General features: G+C 42.7%; 1 protein-coding gene and 1 pseudogene across 1 annotated transcript; both read left to right on the top strand.

Annotated features, from left to right (window-relative positions):
* On the top strand, positions 1 to 2,514 carry LOC132473502 (E3 ubiquitin-protein ligase TRIM39-like). The gene is made up of 2 exons (XM_060073668.1): positions 1 to 141; positions 248 to 2,514. The coding sequence occupies exon 2, from the start codon at positions 250 to 252 to the stop codon at positions 1,870 to 1,872; it is 1,623 nt and encodes a 540-aa protein (XP_059929651.1). The 5' UTR covers positions 1 to 141; positions 248 to 249; the 3' UTR covers positions 1,873 to 2,514.
* A 5,577-nt stretch (positions 2,515 to 8,091) lies between these two features.
* The window catches only part of LOC132473601 (uncharacterized), a 23,613-nt pseudogene continuing 8,280 nt past the window's right edge, over positions 8,092 to 23,424 (top strand).

The raw sequence follows: 23,424 nt of genomic DNA, 5'->3' as shown, positions 1-23,424 counted from the left end.
GAGGAGAGAACCTCATGTTGAGGAAACGAAACTTAACATTCATAGAAACCAAAGCCACCTAATGTGGAAGCAGTTCTCTCTTTTAGGCGAGAAATTAAAACGCATTTCAGAACAAATAGTCGGAGAGACAGTAACAACTAGGTAAGTAAAAGCACACAACTTTGAGGAGTAGTTAAAACCTCTCTTCCTGTTATTGAATTAGAAAAATATAATAGCTCAATACATAAACCTTGTCGTCTGTGTCTAGGAATGGCCTGTGCTAACACTGCCTGGTCTGAAGAGAACTTTTCATGTTCCATCTGTCTGGATGTGTTCAACAGTCCAGTTACCACCGCATGTGGACACAACTTCTGCAGAACCTGTATTACAAAGTTCTGGGATGACCAAGTCCAGTACAAATGTCCTGTTTGCAACAAGCATTTCAACACAAGACCTGATTTACGGGTCAATACCTTCTTATCAGAGCTGGCTGCTCAGTTTCGAACGTCTGTACAAGTAAAAGAGCAGCCTTCTGTTGAAACAGCAGAAGTTCCCTGTGACGTCTGTACTGGGACCCAGCAGAAGGCTGTGAAGTCCTGCCTAATGTGTTTTACCTCTTTCTGCCAAACCCACCTGGAGCCACATCAGAGAGTCGCTCGCCTGCAGAAACATCGGCTGGTCGAGCCAATGGACCGTCTGGAAGACAGGATGTGTAAGAACCACGACCGACTTCTGGAGCTCTTCTGCCAGACCGAACAGGTGTGTGTGTGTCTGTTGTGCACAGTGACAGACCACAAGTTCCATCCTGTTGTACCTCTAAAGGAGGAATATGAAGTGAAGAAAGCCCAGCTGGGGAAGAGAGGGGCTGAAGTTCCGCAGATGATAGAGGAGAGAAAACAAAAGATTAAGGAGATCAAAGACACAGTGGAACTGAGCAACAAAGACGCAGACAGAGAGATAGCCCATGGTGGGCAGGTCTTCACTGCTCTGATAGGCTGTGTTGAAAAGGGCCGGGATGAATTCAACCAAACGGTTCAAGAGAAACTGAAATCCACAGTGAAACGAGCTGAAGACCTCATCAAAGAGCTGGAGCAGGAAATAGAAGATCTGACCAATAGAAGCTCAGAGGTGAAGCGGCTCTCACACACTGAAGACCACCTCCACTTCCTCCAGACCTTCAGATCCCTGAAGGATCCTCCACCCACCAGGGACTGGACCACGGTGGAGGTCCGTCCTCCGTCATACGTAGGGACCTTGAGGAGATCCCTGGACCAGCTGGAGGACACACTGAACATGGAGATGAAGAAGCTGCGTGATGCTGAACTGAAGAGGGTCCAGCAGTATGAAGTAGATGTGACTCTGGATCCTGATACAGCTCATCCCAGTCTCGTCCTGTCTGAGGATTGGAAACAAGTCCATCATGGAGGTGTGAGGAAGATACTCCCAGACAACCCTAAGAGATTTACACAGTATACATTTGTTCTCACGAGGCAGAGCTTCTCCTCAGGGAGATTTTACTTTGAGGTCCAGGTTAAAGACAAGACTGAATGGTGTTTAGGAGTGGCCAGAGAGTCCATCGACAGAAACGATTGGACAGAGTGTACCCCTGAGATGGGTTACTGGACTCTGGACTACGACAATGATGGGTTGGTATTTAATGATGACCCTTCTGCCCGTCTCCGTCTGAGAGCTGAGCTCCAGAAGGTGGGGGTGTTTGTTGATTATGATGAGGGTCTGGTCTCCTTCTATGATGTGGAAGCCAGGGTTCATCTCTACTCTGCTACTGGCTGCACCTTCACTGAGCCTCTCTGTCTAATCCTCGATCCAACTTCATATGAAGTAGGTACAAACTCTGCCCCCCTGATCATCTCACCTGTCAATCAAACAGACTAGAACCTTTGTTTGATAATAAAATAATCAAACGACCAAAACAACTAATGTTGTTTCCTGAATTAGAATTGAATTAGAATCTCTACTATGTGAAACCTGAGAGATCTGCATTAATGTCATACTGCTGTCCTGAATTAGAATAGAATTAGAATCTCTACTATGTGAAACCTGATAGATCTGCATTAATGTCATACTGCTATCATTGAACCAGGAGAATATTTTTTAAGAATTAACCCTGCAGTTGTGTAATATATAAACCTTTGTAAAGGGTTATATTACACTCGATTTAGGTGTCTGTTTTCCCTTTATTTATTTTTACACGCTTAAAGATATACAATTTTGTGCAGTTATGTAGAACATGTTCAGAGGATTAACATGCATAAATAATATATATATATATTTTTTTTTAATTTCTATTGTTTTTAACTTCTGAATATTGAATAACAAAACAATTCAATGTTCTTACACTTGTGATTTTGATAACAAGAAAATGCAAATATTGCAATGTGTAGGCCTACATTATAATTGTAATGGATCATTTCAGGGGAACAGATACATTCCAGTCCAATAGTGTTCAGTATAAATACTGTATCGTCAATAAAAAGTGTAATACAAAAAATAAAATTGTTTATTTCTATACCCCTTATTTTGAAGATTTCGAGAGTTGAAAAAAAGCAAAAGTTTGTAGTTGATCAACCAGTAAATTAATCTCCAATATACAACAACCCAACAGGTTTTACACACTTACACAAGGGTCACAGTGACTATGTGTAAAGATTCTCCCCATCTGTGTGAGTACCGTGACTTTGTCTTGTCAGCTCTCCTCTCCTCTCTTCTCCTCTCTCCATCCTCTCTTCTCCTCTCCTCACCATCCTCTCCTCCTCTCTTTTCTCCCCCCTCCTCTCTATTATCTCTGCTCTCTTGTCTAGCTCATCTAGGATTGCGTTAGTTATTGTCGTACATTACGCATTAAGTGCGTTCACATGTCAAAGGTCACCCCATTTAGTGGTGAATCTAAAATAGATGTAGTACAACAGAACGCCCACTGGGGGAGCTGCACACCTTGCATGTTATGGACGAACAACACCTTTTATGTGTCCCTTTGATCTTACAAGGCTTGAGGAACATGGTAAACTAATAAATCCAATCAAATTAAAACATAATCTCCTTAATCCAGGAAACGCGAAACCTTCATGGATTTCTCGCTATTGGAAAATGCCTTGTAAACTCTCTGTTGGCATGTTTAGAGCATAGATCTTTAGACTTTACTTTAAGTTGAAGAATCTGTTGCGAGCGGATGATCTACCAATGAGAGGACAGAGAAGGTGGAGATGAGGAGGAGCATGTGTGAGTAGTAAATCACATACTTTCACTTTCACTACTTTTGATCGGGCGTACTTCCGGTCCCAGACAGGAAGTAGTGGGGCCTCTGTGCCGGATGCGTATTTGAGCCGGATGTGTGTGTGTGTGTGTGTTTGAGCCGGATGTGCAGAAGCGGAGTGGCCGTCGGGACGATCCGGAGATTTCCCGGTCGGCCGGCCGGCCAGCGAAGTCAGTTGGACTGGCCCACAGTTGTGAGCGGCCGCGAGGCGTCTGCAAGCCGGCCCTGAGCATAATTTATTCCCGGTCAAGACGCGGTTAAAATCCCAGAAATAAACTACAAATTTCTTGAGAACATCCAACCAGTATTTATACCACTTGCTCACTCTCTACGTCTCATTCACGGGTTTTTTTTATATTGTTTTTTTTTTACTTCATTTAATTCTTCATTATTCAGGCGTTACAGAACTTTCATGGCCATAAATAAATAATACGAACTACAGTTTACTTTAATTTGTTTGTTCTTGAATTGACGTAGAATGGAGCAAAGACTCCTGGGATTGGGAAATGCGTTTATCCAATAAACAGCTTGCAGGGCAAATCCATTTTCGGAAATGTAGGGGGATATATGAGCAGCCCCACGTCTAATGGCATGACCCTAAAGACACGTCAGACAGAGAAGGCGAGCAAGTTCGTGGTTGCTTGCTTTTGCTTGTTGTGGCACTCATGGAAGGCAAGAAGAGAAAGGAGGGGCTGAAAAGGCCAGAATAAAGAAGTAGCGGATGCTGGAGGGGGATGCATCTAAGTGCTCAAAAATAACAGATTTATTCCGAAGTCAGGCATTAACGAGTTGTGCAGGTGAATTGACAGAAAAACAGTGAGCCAGAGTTCCACCATTGACGTTATTGCTAGGCGGGAGCTAGCACAAGCTGCTAGTCAAATGTGTATGTGCTGGCTGGTATATTTCAGACGAATTAATGACTTAACTGATCTTTCTCTTTTAATGGATGGAGAATATGTTAACAGATTTGGAACATGTAGTCGTGTAGTCATGTCAACACCGGTATTACCGAGTATAAACGGTATAAACTTTGAAACTAGGTCAACCGCCATCTTCTCCGTCAACTCTCCTCTCACACTCGGTGACAGCGTCTTATAACGTTCTATATATAATAGTGTAATATAATTGTATAGATAATATCACGGCCAAAAGCTCTTTGCGCCTCCGGATGGCTGTAGTGCGGGGACCACTACGGCCATCCGGAGTGCTTTTGTTTACCGGCGTTGCTATGGTTACCGGTCTTGTAAGGAAGTGCGCCAATTCTCGGAGCGCCAATTCTCTTCCGCACAGAGCAGAACTGTGGCCTATTTTACAAAATTTTATTTTCTTAATTATATCATTGGGGGGAGGGCCGGACCGGGGAGGATTCTCCCGGTGGCTATTAGTGCGTGTGTGTGTGTGTGTGTGTGTGTGTGTGTGTGTGTGTGTGTGTGTGTGTGTGTGTGTGTGTGTGTGTGTGTGTGTGTGTGTGTGTGTGTGTGTGTGTGTGTGTGTGTGTGTGTGTGTTTCCATGAAAAGTGTGGAAACAATTGAACTACCAAGTGTGTGTGTGTGTGTGTGTGTGTGTGTGTGTGTGTGTGTGTGTGTGTGTGTGTGTGTGTGGTCATGAGTGTGTTACTCACCCATTTGTGTGGGGTGTGTGTCCGTATAAACGGGGGCTAACAGGACGGGTTACGGTTAGGGGGGCCAATGACCTTCCTGGACAGGTCTTAAGTGGCTGTTAACATGTTTGTTTCTATTATGCTACCTTTCTGGTCTTCATTTCTTAATAATGAATCCTATAGAGCAACCTGACACGAATCACAGCACAAAAAACGATGTAGATTTTCGGGAAACTCTTCCTCTCAGTACCATACATGGAAAATCCGGATTGGTCTACGACGTAGATAAATACCAGCACCACCTTCTGCGGCCACAACATCCACCCCTCCTCCTCAGGCCCCCACCTCGGGGTCAGAGCGGACCCCCACCTGACCTCTGAGGCCCCCACCTCGGGGTCAGAGCGGACCCCCACCTGACCTCTGAGGCCCCCGTTAAACACCTTCGCAAAACCTGAGGCTTGAAATCTAAATGTTTTGAGGCTATTTATGTCCAACATGAAAGGCCAAGCGCTGCATATTTTTAAAAATAATGACACAAGCAGGCAGAATGTAAACCGCCTATATTCCAAATTGCGAAGCGTTTTGCCGCTAATATTAATATCCTACTTTTGAGAAGAATTTTAACATCTTGCATAAATTAAAGTGCAAGCTTTTGGATAATTAGTAGCCATGTAAAGTAAATAGCAGTGGAAATCCTGACTGCACTTCTGCTAGAGCAGCATTCGGCTTTCTTATGCCATCAATTGTCCACTCTGTTCTGTTTTTATACTTCTCTTCAAAAAGGAAAAGCCGACAACTAAAACAGTGGATTGAATTAGCAGTGGGAGAGTATTAGTGACATGGCCTCACTTCTCCTGCTGGTCTACCTCCTGCCACCACCTCCAAGTGGAAAGAAGGGAGCTGTCTAAATCAGTATCCGGGAAGCTGTGGATCGTGTAGTGAAATTTCACAGGGTAATTGTATCCTGATAATTTTTATTTTATTTTTAAAGGTCCCATGGCATGCCGCCAGAGCTTGTGTGTTGCTGATGGATGTCACAATCTCTGTGTATACTTATCTGTGTATATCGAGTCTTGAAAACAAAATGGCATCGACGGCTGATGGTATTGTGTGTATAAAATGTACTTTTTAATAAACAATCTGTACACTTACAAAGTTCTCAATGCCTCGTTTTATATGTTAATACCCTTATTGAACTACCAAAGAAGTGTCGGGCTACTTCTAGCCTTTTAAATGGTTTAAAATAGCGATTTCGTTTTTACCATAACCACTGCCCCCATTGTTTCAATTTTATAGCGTTTTGATAGAATCGGCTAAAAACAGCCAACTGAAGAAAGCGTCTATATGTGTTTTTTTGTGCTCCAAAACGAACGTTTCAACTCATTATCATACAAAACATATCCCAAATCCGTTTTACACCGGAATTCCCCTTTAATTGGTTGACAGGGACACATTTATTTATTTATTTTCAAGTTGTTTGTTACATCATATAAATGTAAAACTAAATATGGTTCTTGATGTAAAATAATTAAAGTTTAACTATAATGTTAACTATATTAGATATGTATGCACTGTAACAACAACAACAGCATCAATAAAAATATAATGTTTTCAAGAATTTAATGTGTAGACTATTTATTCATGAAGTGTTGATAATTCACCTCAAAGGTGTTGGTTGTACACCAGTCAGAGTACATTCTCACTCTAGAAGTATTAAATAATCAGCTCTGCGAAGGGCTACGAAGCACTGACTTGGAGTACATATTTTTTCTCTCTGGGGTTCTAGGTTTACACTGCAGGTGTAAGGAATCACTGAATGAGTGCCCAAAAGTACCACTAATAGTGTACATTTGCACTCTCAAAGTGTTCAAATGTAACACTAAATTTGGAGTACATGTTTTGCTCTTCTAACAGTGTTCAGTGAACACTGAACTCTTGGACCTATATATACCCGGAAATGAGTGTTAAATGTACACCCATAGAGTACAATGTACACTGTGATTTTTGCTGTGTAGCAGCAGGATTAATATCATAAATCATTAACCAATCTATATAATGCATTGATTAAGTTACAGCAGCATTTGTGATAATGCTCCCCGAATGCACTTTGGGGAAAACACTGATGCGTGGGTTTTAGGCTATTAGGCCTACATATGCATGACAATATGTGGCAGTTCCAGGTCGCTAGAGGACCACGAGATTTAGAGTTAATGCACGCTAATTGAGAGGTTATACTCCTAACAAGAAGATATGTTTCAACATTTGAGTGTGTGTGTGTGTGTGTGTGTGTGTGTGTGTGTGTGTGTGTGTGTGTGTGTGTGTGTGTGTGTGTGTGTGTGTGTGTGTGTGTGTGTGTGTGTGTGTGTGTGTTACATGAGGGTAGGACGTCGGTCCACAGCCGCAACAAATCATAAAGAAATGCCACATTAAAAACTCTTGAAAATCCTCACAGAGACACCTGCGGACATGTTGAAGCAGAATAAGGCGGAGTTTGGATTATTATTTATTTCTCTCTCAATATTATGACTTCATTATCATTAATATCATGCATTTCGATTTCTCCATACAGTTATAAAGAACTTAAATGTAACTAGTGAAGGAATATTTGTATGGGGAGAGGGGGGGTAATATCATCAATTAATTTGTGAATAAAGTTCTCCACGTGCAGAGTTCGAGGAAACGCCTCCTCAGATGTTTCTCCTTGCGATCCCCACCATACTGTTATAGACAATACAGTAAGTCTTCCATCTTATAATTTGTGAATTTTCTAGTTAAACTTATTTTTTATTCAGTGGAATTAACTGCCGCACGGCTGCAAGTGTTTGTTGGCTCTGATTGAAGGAGAACTCGTCGGTCTGGTTCGTTGCCCTACCCCGAGTCACATGACTCAGCGGTTTTATGAGGTTAAAGTCTGGAGGCAAGCCGTTTTTAACTGCCAGTGTTAACTTAATATGAAATAACCATAAAGGTTATCTGGGCACACATGGAGAGGGTTGTTTTTAAAAAAGACTGTGGAGAAAATATCCGGCACAGTCAAAATCAAGTAAAATGGATTTGTACAGCTCTTACTCCATTTGTCACAAATCACCACTGAATCACAAACTTAATTTTTTTTTCTCTGTGTCCAGTCTTTTTAAAGTTGAACATATTTGAAGGCTGTAAATAAGAGAACATATCAACGCATTTTAACAACACATTCAGGGTGTGAAAGTTTGAAACGTCAGTGAACCGTGGGGGCGGAGCCAGGTGTTAGGGGAGGAGCCAGGTGTTAGGGGAGGAGAAGACCTCATGTTGAGGAAACGAAACTTAACATTCATAGAAACCAAAGCCACCCGATGTGGAAGCAGTTCTCTCTTTTAGGCGAGAAAATAAAACAAACTTTGGAAGAAATAGTCGGACAGACAGTAACAACTAGGTGAGTAAAACAACACAACTTTGAGGAGTAGTTAAAACCTCTCTTCCTGTTATTGAATTATAAATATATAATTGCTCAATACATAAACCTTGTCGTCTGTGTCTAGGAATGGCCTGTGCTAGTTCTTTTTCATGTTCCATCTGTCTGGATATGTTCAACTGTCCAGTTACCACCGCATGTGGACACAACTTCTGCAGAACCTGTATTACCAAGTTCTGGGATGAACAAGTCCAGTACAAATGTCCTGTTTGCAACGAGATTTTCCATACAAGACCTGATTTACAGGTCAATAGCTTCTTATCAGAACTGGCTGCTCAGTTTAGAACAACCGTACGTGTAAAAGAGCAGCCTTGCGTTGAACCAGGAGAAGTTCCCTGTGACGTCTGTACTGGGACTCAGGTGAAGGCCGTGAAGTCCTGCCTAGTGTGTTTTACCTCTTACTGCCAAACCCACCTGGAGCCACATCAGAGAGTCGCTCGCCTGCAAAAACATCGGCTGGTCGAGCCTATGGACCGTCTGGAAGACCGGATGTGTAAGAACCACGACCGACTTCTGGAGCTCTTCTGCCAGACTGAACAGGTGTGTGTGTGTCTGTTGTGCACAGTGACAGACCACAAGTACCATCCTGTTGTACCTCTAAAGGAGGAATATGAAGTGAAGACGGTCCTGCTGGGGAAGACGGTGACTGACGTTCCGCAGAAGATCAAGGAGAGAAAACAAAAGATTAAGGAGATCAAAGACACTGTGGAACTGAGCAACAAAGACGCAGACAGAGAGATAGCCCATGGTGGGCTGGTCTTCACTGCTCTGATAGGCTGTGTTGAAAAGGGCCGGGATGAATTCAACCAAACGGTGAAAGAGAAACTGAAATCCACAGTGAAACGAGCTGAAGACCTCATCAAAGAGCTGGAGCAGGAAATAGAAGATCTGACCAATAGAAGCTCAGAGGTGAAGCGGCTCTCACACACTGAAGACCACCTCCACTTCCTCCAGACCTTCAGATCCCTGAAGGATCCTCCACCCACCAGGGACTGGACCACGGTGGAGGTCCGTCCTCCGTCATACGTAGGGACCTTGAGGAGATCCCTGGATCAGCTGGAGGACACACTGAACATGGAGATGAAGAAGCCACGTGATGCTGAACTGAAGAGGGTCCAGCAGTATGAAGTAGATGTGACTCTGGATCCTGATTCAGCTGCTCCCCAGCTCATCCTGTCTGAGGATGGGAAACAAGTACATGATGGAGGTGTGTGGAAGGAACTCCCATACAACCCTAATAGATTTAAAAACTATATGTTTGTTCTCACGAGGCAGAGCTTCTCCTCAGGGAGATTTTACTTTGAGGTCCAGGTTAAAGACAAGACTGCATGGTGGTTAGGAGTGGCCAGAGAGTCCATCGACAGAAAAGGTCTGACAGAGTGGACCCCTGAGACGGGTTACTGGACTCTTTCCTATAACAATGATGTGTTTGTATTTAGAGATAACCCTTCTGTCCGTCTCCCCCTGAGAGCTGAGCTCCAGAAGGTGGGGGTGTTTGTTGATTATGATAAGGGTCTGGTCTCCTTCTATGATGTGGAAGCCAGGGTTCATATCTACTCTGCTACTGGCTGCACCTTCACTGAGCCTCTCTATCCAATCCTCTGTCCATATTTACATGAAGAAGGTATAAACTCTGCCCCCCTGATCATCTCACCTGTCAATCAAACAGACTAGGACCTTTGTTTGATAATAAAATAATCAAACGACAAAACAACTAATGTTGTTTCCTGAATTAGAATCTCTGCTATGTGAGATCTGAGAGATCTTGTCATACTCATTTAACGAGGAGAATATATTTAAGAATCAACCCTGTAGTTGTGTAATGTAACCCTTTATAAAGGGTTATATTATATGTGTTGGTTTTCCCTTTATTTCTTTTACACGTTGGAATTTGTTGCAGTTATGAAGAACAAGTTTAGAGGATTAACATGTATAAATAATTTTAAAAAATTAACATTTCTGTTGGTTTTAACTTCTGAATATTGAATGACCAAACAATTCAATGTTCTTACACTTGTGATTTAAATAAAAAGAAAAGGCAAATATTGTAATGTGTAGGACCTGTGTAATGGATCATTTCAGGGGAATAATTCCAGTCCAATTGTGTTCAGTACAAATACTGTTTCTGTAATATTTTTATTTATTTCTAAAACCCTTATTTTGATGGTTTCGAGATTGATGGAAGGTTTTAAATCATTGAAGAAAAGTTTGTAGTTGATAAGCCAGTAAATTTATCTCATTCACATTTCAAAAGTCACCCAATTTAGATTTGTGAATCTAAAATAGATGAACTGAACTCCCACTGGTTGAGTTCAGCTGTAGTGAATCACTATGGTGACGTTGACGCTCCCGCTCGTGCGGAGTCCTCCTCCCCATAAGCCACGCCCACTGACCAGCAGCATGGAATGAACAACCCCGTCACACGTTTTTGAATCTGTGCTTCAACTTCCTTTTGGTGTGAATTAGTCGTCAAGTGTGTCTTTTGTCGCCGTTTAGAACTAAAATGGCAAAGAGAGTCACTACTACGTGCACAACTGTTAATGATCTCTAATGTTGAGTACTATTATTTCAGTCATTCTATTTATTATGTACTTGTAAGTGACTTTTTTTCAGTTATATTTGTTGTTAAAGCATATTGGTAATAAACAACTCAGTCGAACTAACTGAATGTTCTCGTGTGTTCAGCCGATGATTTTTCCCATTTCTTCAGTCTAAATCCTCCAAGCTGAGCAGATGTTTCTCCAGAGCACTGTGTTGGTTATCCTAGCAGCACACCTGGAAGGTCTCTCCCGCCCCTTGGACCCCAGCAGGTCTCTGGTGTCCTGCCCCCTGACGTGGGCCCAGTCTTCAGTCCCTCCCGCCGGCTCTTCCTCACCTCACTGGCTGGGCCGGTTCTAGGCAGACACATCACTGCTGGGGGGGGGGGGGGGGGGGGTTACCATGGTAGCACTGCTACCAGCAGCTTTCCACATCAGTGTTACAACCATCTGCCACCTTCTATGTAAAGCTACATATTTAATTTTTTAATTCTTAGAAAAGAATATACCTAGATAAAATATACAGAATAAATTGCACAACAACTTCACAAAGACACCTCAGAAGTTGATGTAGTATCAAGTATCTCTTAATTGAAAATCCAATTATGCTGGCAGGAATACTGATATTAAGGAATTTTCCAGACAAAAAATTGCAAGGCGAAAAAAATCTGTAGAACACAATATGCAAATGGTCGTTGATTGTTGCTGTGGGGAGATTTAATTCTTGCATGTTTTGTCTACAAAATGTTCATGAATAACTTATAATATAGATAATATACCACAACTTTTAGCAGCATCATTTTAATTATTTTTTAATCGCACCTTACATCCACCTGAAAACACGTATTAACAGTAAGCAGCCTGAGCCGATAAAATAAATTCGGACTGGGCAACCTGGATGGTGGTAGTCCAGAGCTATAGATATATACTATACACACTCTACAGATATATACTGTGTGTGTATAATATATATATATATATATATATATATATATATATATATATATATATATATATATATATATATATATATATATATATATATATATATATATATATATATATATATATATATATATATATATATATATATATATAATAAATGGTTGTGATGCAAGTGTTTGATTGGCTAATTGTATTTGATGCCTCAACTGGTGACTTGAATATGCCTATTTCCTTTACAGTCAATTCTGGGTTCAGGGTCTGTGTTCAAGGTCTTATCGACCAGGTAAACACGCGTCCGGCCGTCCTTTGAGCTCCAGGAAAAGCACCAAGTTCCAGGTGGTTAATATTTAGCTCAGACCTCGTTCACTCAATAGGCCCTACATTCATGATCCAAAACCTGACAGCAGCTGACCTCAGATCTGGTGAACTGGGGTTTTATTTATTTCACTTCATATTTTTCGAGCAATCCTGTTGCAGGAGGCAGAGTTATTGGCAGACAAACTAGACCAGCACATGAACATTTAAAAATGTAAATACACACACATTCCTGTATTAATTAAGGTGTATGACAGCTCCCTCTGCTGGACAGTTTGGACAACAGTCTCCCACCAAACTACATTTTCCGTTTTGAACAAACGTAGCTATAGTACATTGATGTGAGACCGGGGGCCTCTACGAATTCTCTTTTTTGCATATAGGACATTTCCTTTCCTATGGAGATGACCCGGAAGGGCTTGGAGGAGAGGTGGTTCGAATTAAAAAAAAATGCTTAGGAAAGGAGCCTCGATGCTTCCTTTTACCCTGCTTTAGCATCCCGAGCTTCGTTTGCGAAAGGGAAGGAGGTAGTGGTATCCCATAATCCTTTACGGCGGCAATATTTAAAGCAACATGTCACCGAGGAGGTTTACCGACTCTACGCGAAGACGCATGAGAGACACGGTAAAGCAGAAGAATATAAAATAAAATACAATTGATAATAATCAATACCAATTCCAGAAACATAATTTGAATATATATATATAATTCATTTTTCGCTGGTTAGTGAGAACATCAAGTACACCATAAGAAAAGAAAATGCCAACTTCACATTTAAGAAAGACTACTGGGTCAGTTAATTTCAACATCTACATAGTTTATCTTCTTTTTTTTTCCCACATGTGAATTGGAATTCAGATGGCCTAAAATATTCCCGTTGGACAAGTCCGACCCGAGTGATTCTCCCTGTTGGCAATAACCTGATTGAAATCAATACGACAAGAACGCATGGTTCAAAGAGCGCTTGTTTTAGTCATTCTTGGGAAAATTTTAGTTTCACACTAGAGACGCTCGGCAAATACCCTACCTCGCGCAATGACGTTGGTTAGGAAGAGTGGAGTCGAATTCATTTTAAACAGTGCCGTCTTTTACTATGTTAGAAAGGAAGCACCTTTTCATCTCTCCTTTACCCGATGACGTTTTCCACAAAGGTTAAAGAAAGGAGGCATAAAGGTTAGGGGATTTGACTATTCGTTGAGTCAGTGGTTTGAACGTGTTGTAGTAGCAGAGAATGGCTTGCGGGGGCAGTATGTTCATTGTTAAATTCATGAATTTAGTAGTAATATGGATCATCCATATTACTACTAAATTCAGTAGTTGATAAATACTTGATGTTCTCACTAAAACATCCATAATGGATGTTTTATATTTTTACAAAATGGATTATGGGAACATTGCTGAATAACATTTATCATGTAGGCCTATATTAAATGTATTGGAGGAGTTTAGCTTAAAGTTAAAGGACAATTAAATGAACCGCACCAAACATGCAGAAGTTAAAGTAGGATTTTAATATAAAAACAAAAACACTTTTAACAATTTAATACATATTTTTGTAAAGGAAAGCAGGGGAAAACAATTTTCCCAAATGTTGTTTCAAAATGTCACCACCATTCAGAAAGCAAGTGAAGAGGTTTGTGTAAAACCAGACCTCCCTGACCAGCTCTGTCCCTGACTCTAAACCCTGACTCTCAACCCTAACGCTGAACCTTCTGAGGGCAGGAAGACGCTCCTTCAGTGTAAAGGTTCAAGAAGGCACTCCTTCAGAGTGAAGGTTGGAACCAAAGAGAAGGAAGGGGAAGGAGTAGAGAGTAGTGATGTTAGTGACAGACGTGAGGGAAAGGCATGTGGAAGCACACGGGTACATGTGGGGTCAAGAAGATCACTCCCACTGGAGGTCATTGATCCATCAGCCTCAGACTGCTGAGCTCAGCAGGTCTTCTGGAGGTAACAAACACAGGAGTGGTTTGTCTCTAATGCAAGGTCACAAACACAGGGGTAGTTGGGCCCTAATGGCACGCAACAAAGTTGCAGCTATACTTGTCTTGTAACCAACCATAGTAATATGACTTAACTTGTACTGGACAAATTAATCCTGCGTTACAACAAGTCCACTTTGTTTACTTCATGCAAACTTACGAGGATCCTTGTTGGTAGAGTGATGTCGTCCTCCAGAGTCTTGGCTCCTCCATCAGCTCTCCTCAGCCAGAGACCGGGTCTGGAACAAACAGGGCAAGTCTGGCCCCAACGTCTGGTAACAAACATGTAATTTGTCTTATTTTTAAGCCCTTTATTTCCACTTTATTAGGTTAATACAAACTTACAATCCTTGTTGGTATAGTGATGGTCATCCCCCAGATTCACGGCTCCCCTACCAGCTCGCCTCCACTCCAGAAACACGTTCTAGTAAGAAAACACAGCGGTAGTTGGTTAACAGCTGTAACAGCTGTATTTTGCCCTTTTCAAGTCAACCATGTAAGTAAAGACAAACTTACGAGGAATCCTTGTTGGTCGTCCGCCAGCGTCTCAGCTCCTCCATCAGCTCTCCTCAGACAGAGTCTTGGTCTGAATGAAATTAGGCTTCATAAAATGAAGCCTAATTCCTGAACTATCCAACCATCTTCATGGTTTAAAGATTTACAGGCTTGACATGCCATTGTGTACTAATCACCTTTGTCTGCTTCCTTGTTACTTCTAAAACTCTACATCTCCAATGCTAGAGTGTTACATCCTACTCATGAGGGTGTGGTCTGAGTGAGCAGAAATGCATGCTGGGATACAGTGCTGTCTGAATTCTTCAGTTCTATAGACACTCCCCTCAGGAGAAATCAAGTGTTTGAGAATCTGTCGTGACATCAGTTACATGAGATGGAATATCCTTCAAGATGGCGCCAGGATTCTCAGGAGAAAGGCCAAGAGGAAGATGTGAGGGTTATTCCTCAGCCAGTAGAACACAGCAACGGTCTTCATCAGAGTACCATGGAACACTTTGAAACGTTCTCCTCTAAACACCTTGAAGCCCCAGTGAAGGTTTCCTTACCTCCTCAGCTGAAGAGCACAACTTCAGCTTGAATGGCGCACTAGTTGGAGTTCCCAGATCGGTTCTGATTTAAGGGAACCAATCGTTCAGCTAGTCCTGTACGAAACAAATACAGTTCAGCCTGAGAAGACGTGCAACTGAGAGCAAGACAAGATCCACAGGGCTCTCCATCATTCCAGCCAGGTAGGAAGAGCCGCCTCACTGAGGTCATCTTGAATATCCATCGAGGTCCCTTTCCAACTTCAGACTCTCCTTGTGGAATGCCTTTAGATGTCCATCCTCCATTGATCCTGATTGGTGTAGTCTTAGTTTGAAGTCTCTGATCTGAACTCGCCGCTTGCATCCTGTGACACTTGATGTGGATACTCTCCTTCCTGCCCAGTGCGTTGTATATTTCTCCGGAGCGTCGCTCCGTACTCTTCATGTCTACTGGAGACCTCAAGTAAACGTGGAGCCGTCCATCAGGGAATTTAGTTGACCATTCCAACATCCCTGGCCAACCACACAGACCCCTGTATAAACATTATCACTGTCAAAGCAGGACACACACGGAGAACCCAGGACACAGACGTAGAACCCCATGCCAGGTGTGAGTGGGACACACACACACACACACACACACTAGGGATGCTCAAAAATCATCCATCTCATGTCAAACCCACACACACCACTGAGCCATAAAAGGCCAAACACTCGTGCAGGGTAAAAACCTCATGCCAAATAACGTTCCATCATCCACCCCCAGCTCTCCTGCCAGGACACCCAGAACAGAACAATCAATGTCTCCAGAGACGTAAATTATGTACAACATTCTTCAGTGGCGTCCCACATTGGTGATGGATTATGCTTGGTGTCTCCAAAATGTGTCCAAGGTTAATTCAACGTCTCTGAAGTCATGTCTTTGTAGTCCAGTGGTTTCCTGAATGAGGGGCCTTCACAGATGCAAACGCTACAGCTTTAGTCAGCCTGAAGACAGGAAGGAGGTCATCTGTTCAGAAGACCACCCAGTGGAGGGGGGTGGCTCTTGAGGAGCAGGATCCATCTTGGAATAGCCCCAAATAAGACCTTCTTGGAAATGAAACTGTTCCTGAGGAGTCATGATGCCTGGAGGGGACTGTTTTAGTCGTTGAGATGAGGAGCCCCCTCATCTCCCCCTGGTGTTTCTCCTTCTAAATCCCTGAGTCCATCTTAAAGAACATTCTAGTCCAGGTAACTGACGTCGCGACGGTTTCTCAAACACTCAGTTTCCCTTGAGGGGCCGTGTCTACAGACCTGTAGACTTCAGACAGCTCTGTATCCCAGTATGCACCTCTGCTCACTCAGACCTCATCAATAAAGCAACACTCGTGTGATGCAGATGCAGAGCTCAGGAGGGTAGCTGGAATGAAGATATCAGAACCCAACCCATTACTCCAGCTTACAACAACTTAGAACCTGTAACCATTTTAACAAACCATTAAAACCAACTTAAACCAAACGCCTAGGTAACCCATGAACCAATAAAACATCCTTACTAGTCAGATCAACCTTAAGCTAATGGGTTAACTCACCAGGAAGCCAAAATACATCAATGTGCCCAGGAGTAATGAGAAACGAATGACTTACAGGTCGCAGTTCATCTTCATGGTTAAGTTGGGATACTCACAGAACTGCAGTTAAATATCCATGATAGACCTTTGAAGGAAGGAACAGATTACTCATTATTGTCCCCAAACTCAGGCTCTGCCCCACACATCGACATCTACCATCTCCATTAAATCAGACAAATGAATGACAATACAAACATTTGGGATCATCCTACTTTTAAATAATGTTTAAGATAATTAACTCATCCAGCTTTTTAATACAAGTTATACTAATTAATTGACTGTCATTAGTCAAGATTGATTTACATCTTACTTTGACAAGTTTGAATGTATAGTCTCTGAAATGTTACTTTCAGGTAGAATCATTATTTAAATTTCAAATGAGTTAACCACAACCCCAGATTTCCTCCACACATTATCAGTGATTTATATTCAACATACAAGCCAACGCAGTTGTGCTTTACTACACACATCAGGTCCAGATGAGATGCTCCTCTTTACTTCAAAAAGTCTGGATGTTTGGGAGACGCTACACTGGCAAACAGCGGAGGACATCAACGTACTTTCCGGTTCCCTCTTAAGTGAAACGCACCAGATGCAACCAATTAACCAATTAAGAAAACCACTTGGCGCGCGAGCTGCGTCTGGTGAGCTAATTAGTAAAACCCAACGCAGGTTCGGCTCCCTCTGGTCGCCTTGGTAACAGAGTCAAACACACAGCTCTGTGTTTGATCTACAATGACCTCCCTCATTTTAATTAAAGGGATGAATCTGATTTGACTGATTTAGATTAATACTTCAAAACGAAGAATCTTCATTCATTCATTACTTAACTTAATATAGATACAAACAATATCGATACACAGACACAGTAGATACACTGCTTACAGTTATGTCACTAAATACTACTCCTCTCTTCTCCTTCTCCCCTCTAATCCTTTTCTCTCCTTCCTCCCTTCTCCGTCTCACTTCCTCAAGAAATCGCTGTATTTTCATTGCCTCTACTCAAGGACGTAGTTTTGTTTTTTTCAAATTTATTTTATGCACATTTTTCATAATGCTTTATAAATGAACAAAATATGCGGTTTATTATAGCTTTAAATAGTGTGGGCGCCTGGTCTCTGAGGAACAGTGGGATCACCAATTAGAATAGAACAGGCAGAAGCGGGGGTTGCGGTGAAATCAGCTTATGTAATTTATTCATAAAAAGGTGCAGGGGAGAAGGGAGGGGGCAAAAGGCAACTCAAATCTTCACCGGGTTGGCGGCTGTCGTCAGGGTGCCCTTTCTGGCTCTTCCTGGCGTGGGGCCAGAGAGAGAGAGATAGGCCAAGGTTAGTGCGGTCTGTGGTCCCCGCCACTGACCTCTTCGCCCTAGCTCGGCTTGGGTTTCCTCTTGGAGTCTTTGGGGTTCCTCTTCAGCTGCAGGCCTTCCCTCGGGTTTCAGCACAACACAATTCACACACACCGACAAAACAGCTCTTCGGTCCTCTTGAACGCAACTTCATTAATGTGGTTTGGAATGATCAAGAGGGTTGGCCACAGGCCTCTTACCACGAGACTGGCCTAACGTGTCTCTGGTCTCCACACGCTCCTCCAGCCAGTCTGACTTCAGCCCGTTCTGGTGGAGTTAAAAAGGCCCTCTGATTGCAGGGCTAACTCAGCGCACCTGTGAATGGTAAGCTGAGACACCCGAGTGGGGCGGGGTCTCTATGACGCAGCTTTTTAGGGAAGTACCTCCCATCCAGCACCACACCCCTTGGCTGCCTTTGCCTGCCTTTGTGGCCACCACGTGGCCATGTGGGGCACTGCTCAGCGGCTTGGCCACCACAATAGCTAAGGCTGCATCCGAATACCTAGTACATACTATTTCTGTCCAGTGTCTACTACTTGACCATACTACACTTGACTGTGTAGTACGGTCTACAGCTATGCGTGGAACGCCTCCGAACATCGCCGAAACTCCACCGGAAGTTTGGAGGTGACGTATCTCCCCTCAGATGCCGGCAAAATTACCTTGATAAGTTACCTGTTTTCCGTCTTGTCATCGTTGCTATTAAATTAAAAATGTCTCTTTTTACTTAATTACTTACTTTACTATTTTACTCTTTTTAATGTCTCTTTTTTTCGCCGCTTTCTACAACGTCTTTCTGGTGGTGACGAGTCAGCCATCTCTTCTTCGTTTGTTAGCAGACTCTGGTTGCATTGTGGGATAGCGTAGTGTGGTCCGTGGTTCACTTTGGCGGTAGTATGCATTCGGAAACGACTTCCGTACTACAGAATGCATACTGAGTATTCGGACGCGCTAGATTTTTCACATACTACAAAATGCATACTATATAGTATGCAAGTATGAGTATTCGGATGCAGCCCTAAAGTTCCATTCGAGTTATTTCAGTGTGTCCGCCAATTTTACAGACAAATATCCTAAAAACTATCCATTAGGAAAGATGCTCTCACAGCGTCTATTAGAGACGTAGTCGGGTTAATACAGGAGTAAATGGGCTGCTGGAGCACCCCCTTACCGTCTGCAGAAGACGCGAAGGGTACCTTTCCCGTCACCGACCGACGGCAAAGTGCCTTTGCCAACAGTCGGTATTTGACGTTCTCGGAGTGAGACTGTGTGGATTACTAAGGGCATGTAACCCACGTGTTACTTTCAAAGTGGAAAGTCCTGTTCAGCCCATCTATTGCCAGTGAAAATGTGACTATTGGAGGGGTTTTCTGCAAACATGACATAGGCCTACAAAAAAACAAGGGGGACATAAGGGCAAATATTGGAATACAGAAAAAGACTAAAGTAAAATAAAGATTCATTTTTTTCACACGCCTCTTTTCTTCTACCTTACTCACAATATCCGGATAATAGCGTTTCTGCTGGTCGCTTTTTTTTCTTTTTACTACTGTCTCGTGATTTATAATATCAATCAACGTCCCGATGAATTCACCAACATGATCTACTTTATAACGGGAAGTGTCCAAGGCAAACCACTTGGCGGCAGTGACGCCGTTTTTTCCAGATTGAGTTTGACAGACAGATCAATAAATCTATATAATGCATTGATTAAGTTACAGCAGAATTTTGTGATAATGCTCCCCGAATTCACTTTGGGGAAAACACTGGCGTGATGCTGTGTTGTGTGTGCATAGATCGGCTATTACATATGCATGACAGTAGGCGGCAGTCTCAGCTCGCTAGAGGACCACGAGATTTAGAGTTCAAGTTGTACCAATGCATGCCAATGCATGCTCGTATATCGAACTGCCTTTTTGGACTGTAAATGTAAATGTGACTTTGTGACATGTTTGGACTTTGGACCGTCCTTTTTGCCTGCGCCTACTGGATTGACCTGCTTACTGAATTGACCTGCCTGTTTGGAGTTTGGACCACCTTCCCTTTTGCCTGCTCCTACTGGATTTGTTTGCTACAAGGATTGACTACCTGGTTTGACCTCTGCTTGGAATAAACAGCGTTTCTTCACCTGAACTGTTTCTCTTGTCGTGCTATTGGGTTCTCGTCTGCCATTTTGTGAATCCTATCCTTACACGCTGTCCAACCCTTCCCTGCTGCTGTTAATTTGCATACAAATGTAAAACACAAGGAGGGTTTACATATGAGGGCGGGCCATCGGTCCACAGCCACAACTAAAATATAGAATTTTTATTTATTTGACTCCTAATATTATGACTTCATTATCATTAATATTATGCATTTTGATTTCTCCATACAGTTATTAAGGACTGCAATATGACAAGTGAAGGAATATTTGTATCAGGAAGGGGGGGGGGGGGGGGGGCGAGGTTATATCCCCACCATACTGTTATAAACCATACATTAAGTCTTCCGTCTAATCAATTGTGAATTTTCTAGGTAAACCTATTTTTAATTCAGTGGAATTAACTGCCGCACGGCTGCAAGTGTTTGTTGGCTCCGACTGAAGGTGAACTCGTCGGTCTGGTTCGTCTGCTCTACCCCGTGTCACATGACTCGGGGGTTTTATGAGGGTAGAATCTGGGAGAGGCAGCAGGCAGGCAGTCAAAATCAAGTCAAATGTATTTGTACAGCTCTTACTCAGTAAGTCACAAATCACCCACAAAATGTACAATTTTTCCCGGGCTTTCTGTGCCCTTTTAAGGTTGAACATATTTGAATGTCGTAAAGAAGAGAACATATCAACGCATTTTAAGTGGCCTTTACAGAATGCGCCCACATTCAGGGTGTGAAAGTTTGAAACGTCAGTGAACCGTGGGGGCGGAGCCAGGTGTTAGGGAAGGAGCCAGGTGTTAGGGAAGGAGCCAGGTGTAAGGGAATGAGAGGAGAGGACGTCATGTTGCGGAAACGAAACTTAACATATAGAAACCAAAGCCACCCGATGTGGAAGTAGTTCTCTCTTTTAGGCGGGAAAATAAAACGCATTTTAGAACAAATAGTCGGACAGAAAGTAACAACGAGGTGAGTAAAATAACCCAACTTTGAGGAGTAGTTAAAACCTCTCTTCCTGTTATTAAATTAGAAATATATAATTGCTCAATACATAAACCTTGTCGTCTGTGTCTAGGAATGGCCTGTGCTAACACTTCCTGGTCTGAAGAGAACTTTTCATGTTCCATCTGTCTGGATGTGTTCAACAGTCCAGTTACCACCACATGTGGACACAACTTCTGCAGAACCTGTATTACAAAGTTCTGGGATGAAAAAGTCCAGTACAAATGTCCTGTTTGCAACAAGCTTTTCAACACAAGACCTGATCTACAGGTCAATACCTTCTTATCAGAGCTGGCTGCTCAGATTAGAACAACCGTACGAGTAAAAGAGCAGCCTTGTGTTGAACCAGCAGAAGTTCCCTGTGACGTCTGTACTGGGACCCAGCAGAAGGCCGTGAAGTCCTGCCTAATGTGTTTTACCTCTTACTGCCAAACCCACCTGGAGCCACATCAGAGAGTCGCTCGCCTGAAGAAACATCGGCTGGTCGAGCCTATGGACCGTCTGGAAGACAGGATGTGTAAGAAACACGACCGACTTCTGGAGCTCTTCTGCCAGACTGAACTGGTGTGTGTGTGTCTGTTGTGCACAGTGACAGACCACAAGTCCCATCCTGTTGTACCTCTAAAGGAGGAATATGAAGTGAAGACGGCCCAGCTGGGGAAGAGAGGGGCTGAAGTTCCACAGAAGATCCAGGAGAGAAAACAAAAGATTAAGGAGATCAAAGACACAGTGGAACTGAGCAACAAAGACGCAGACAGAGAGATAGCCCATGGTGGGCAGGTCTTCACTGCTCTGATAGGCTGTGTTGAAAAGGGCCGGGATGAATTCAACCAAACGGTGAAAGAGAAACTGAAATCCACAGTGAAACAAGCTGAAGACCTCATCAAAGAGCTGGAGCAGGAAATAGAAGATCTGACCAATAGAAGCTCAGAGGTGAAGTGGCTCTCACACACTGAAGACCACCTCCACTTCCTCCAGGCCTTCAGATCCCTGAAGGATCCTCCACCCACCAGGGACTGGACCACAGTGGAGGTCCATCCTCTGTCCCACGTAGGGACCTTGAGGAGATCCCTGGATCAGCTGGAGGAGACACTGAACATGGAGATGAAGAAGCTGCCTGATGATGCTGAACTGAAGAGGGTCCAGCAGTATGAAGTAGATGTGACTCTGGATCCTGATACAGCTCATCCCAGTCTCATCCTGTCTGAGGATGGGAAACAAGTACATGATGGAGATGAAGTGAAGGAACTCCCAGACAACCCTAAGAGATTTACAGAGGATTAATTTGTTCTCACGAGGCAGAGCTTCTCCTCAGGGAGATTTTACTTTGAGGTCCAGGTTAAAGACAAGACTGCATGGGGGTTAGGAGTGGCCAGAGAGTCCATCAACAGAAAAGGTGGGACAGAGGGGACCCCTGAGACGGGTTACTGGACTCTGGAGTACTACAATGATGGGTTGGTATTTACTAGTGATAACCCTGATGTCCGTCTCCCCCTGAGAGCTGAGCTCCAGAAGGTGGGGGTGTTTGTTGATTATGATGAGGGTCTGGTCTCCTTCTATGATGTGGAAGCCAGGGTTCATATCTACTCTGCTACTGGCTGCACCTTCACTGAGCCTCTCTATCCAATCCTCGATCCATGGTCCAACTCTCCCCCCCTGATCATCTCACCTGTCAATCAAACAGACTAGGACCTTTGTTTGATAATAAAATAATCAAACGACCAAAACTACTAATGTTGTTTCCTGAATTAGAATAGAATTAGAATCTCTACTATGTGAGATCTGAGTGATCTGCATTAATGTCATACTGCTGTCATTTAACGAGGAGAATATCTTTAAGAATTAACCCTGTAGTTGTGTAACATAACACTTTATAAAGGGTTATATTACACTCCATTCATGTGTCTTTTTTCCCTTTATTTCTTTTACATGTTTAAAGATATAACATTTCTTGTAGTTATGTAGAACATGTTTAGAGGATTAACATGTATAAATAATTATTTTAACATTTCTATTGGTTTTAACTTCTGAATATTGAATGACAAAACAATCCAATGTCTTACACTTGTGATTTTAATAAAAAGAAAAGGCAAATATTGTACTGTGTAGGCCTGCATTATCATGTGATGAATCATTTCAGGGGAATAGATTCCATTCCAAAAGTGTAATAAAAAAAGTGTAATAAAAAAATAAAATTCCTTATTTCTAAAACC

Source organism: Gadus macrocephalus, chromosome 15, assembly GCF_031168955.1.
Source record: "Gadus macrocephalus chromosome 15, ASM3116895v1".
Classification (NCBI taxonomy): domain Eukaryota; kingdom Metazoa; phylum Chordata; class Actinopteri; order Gadiformes; family Gadidae; genus Gadus; species Gadus macrocephalus.
The sequence above is the reverse complement of the archived record's forward strand: the minus strand, read 5'-3'. Positions and strand labels throughout refer to the sequence as shown.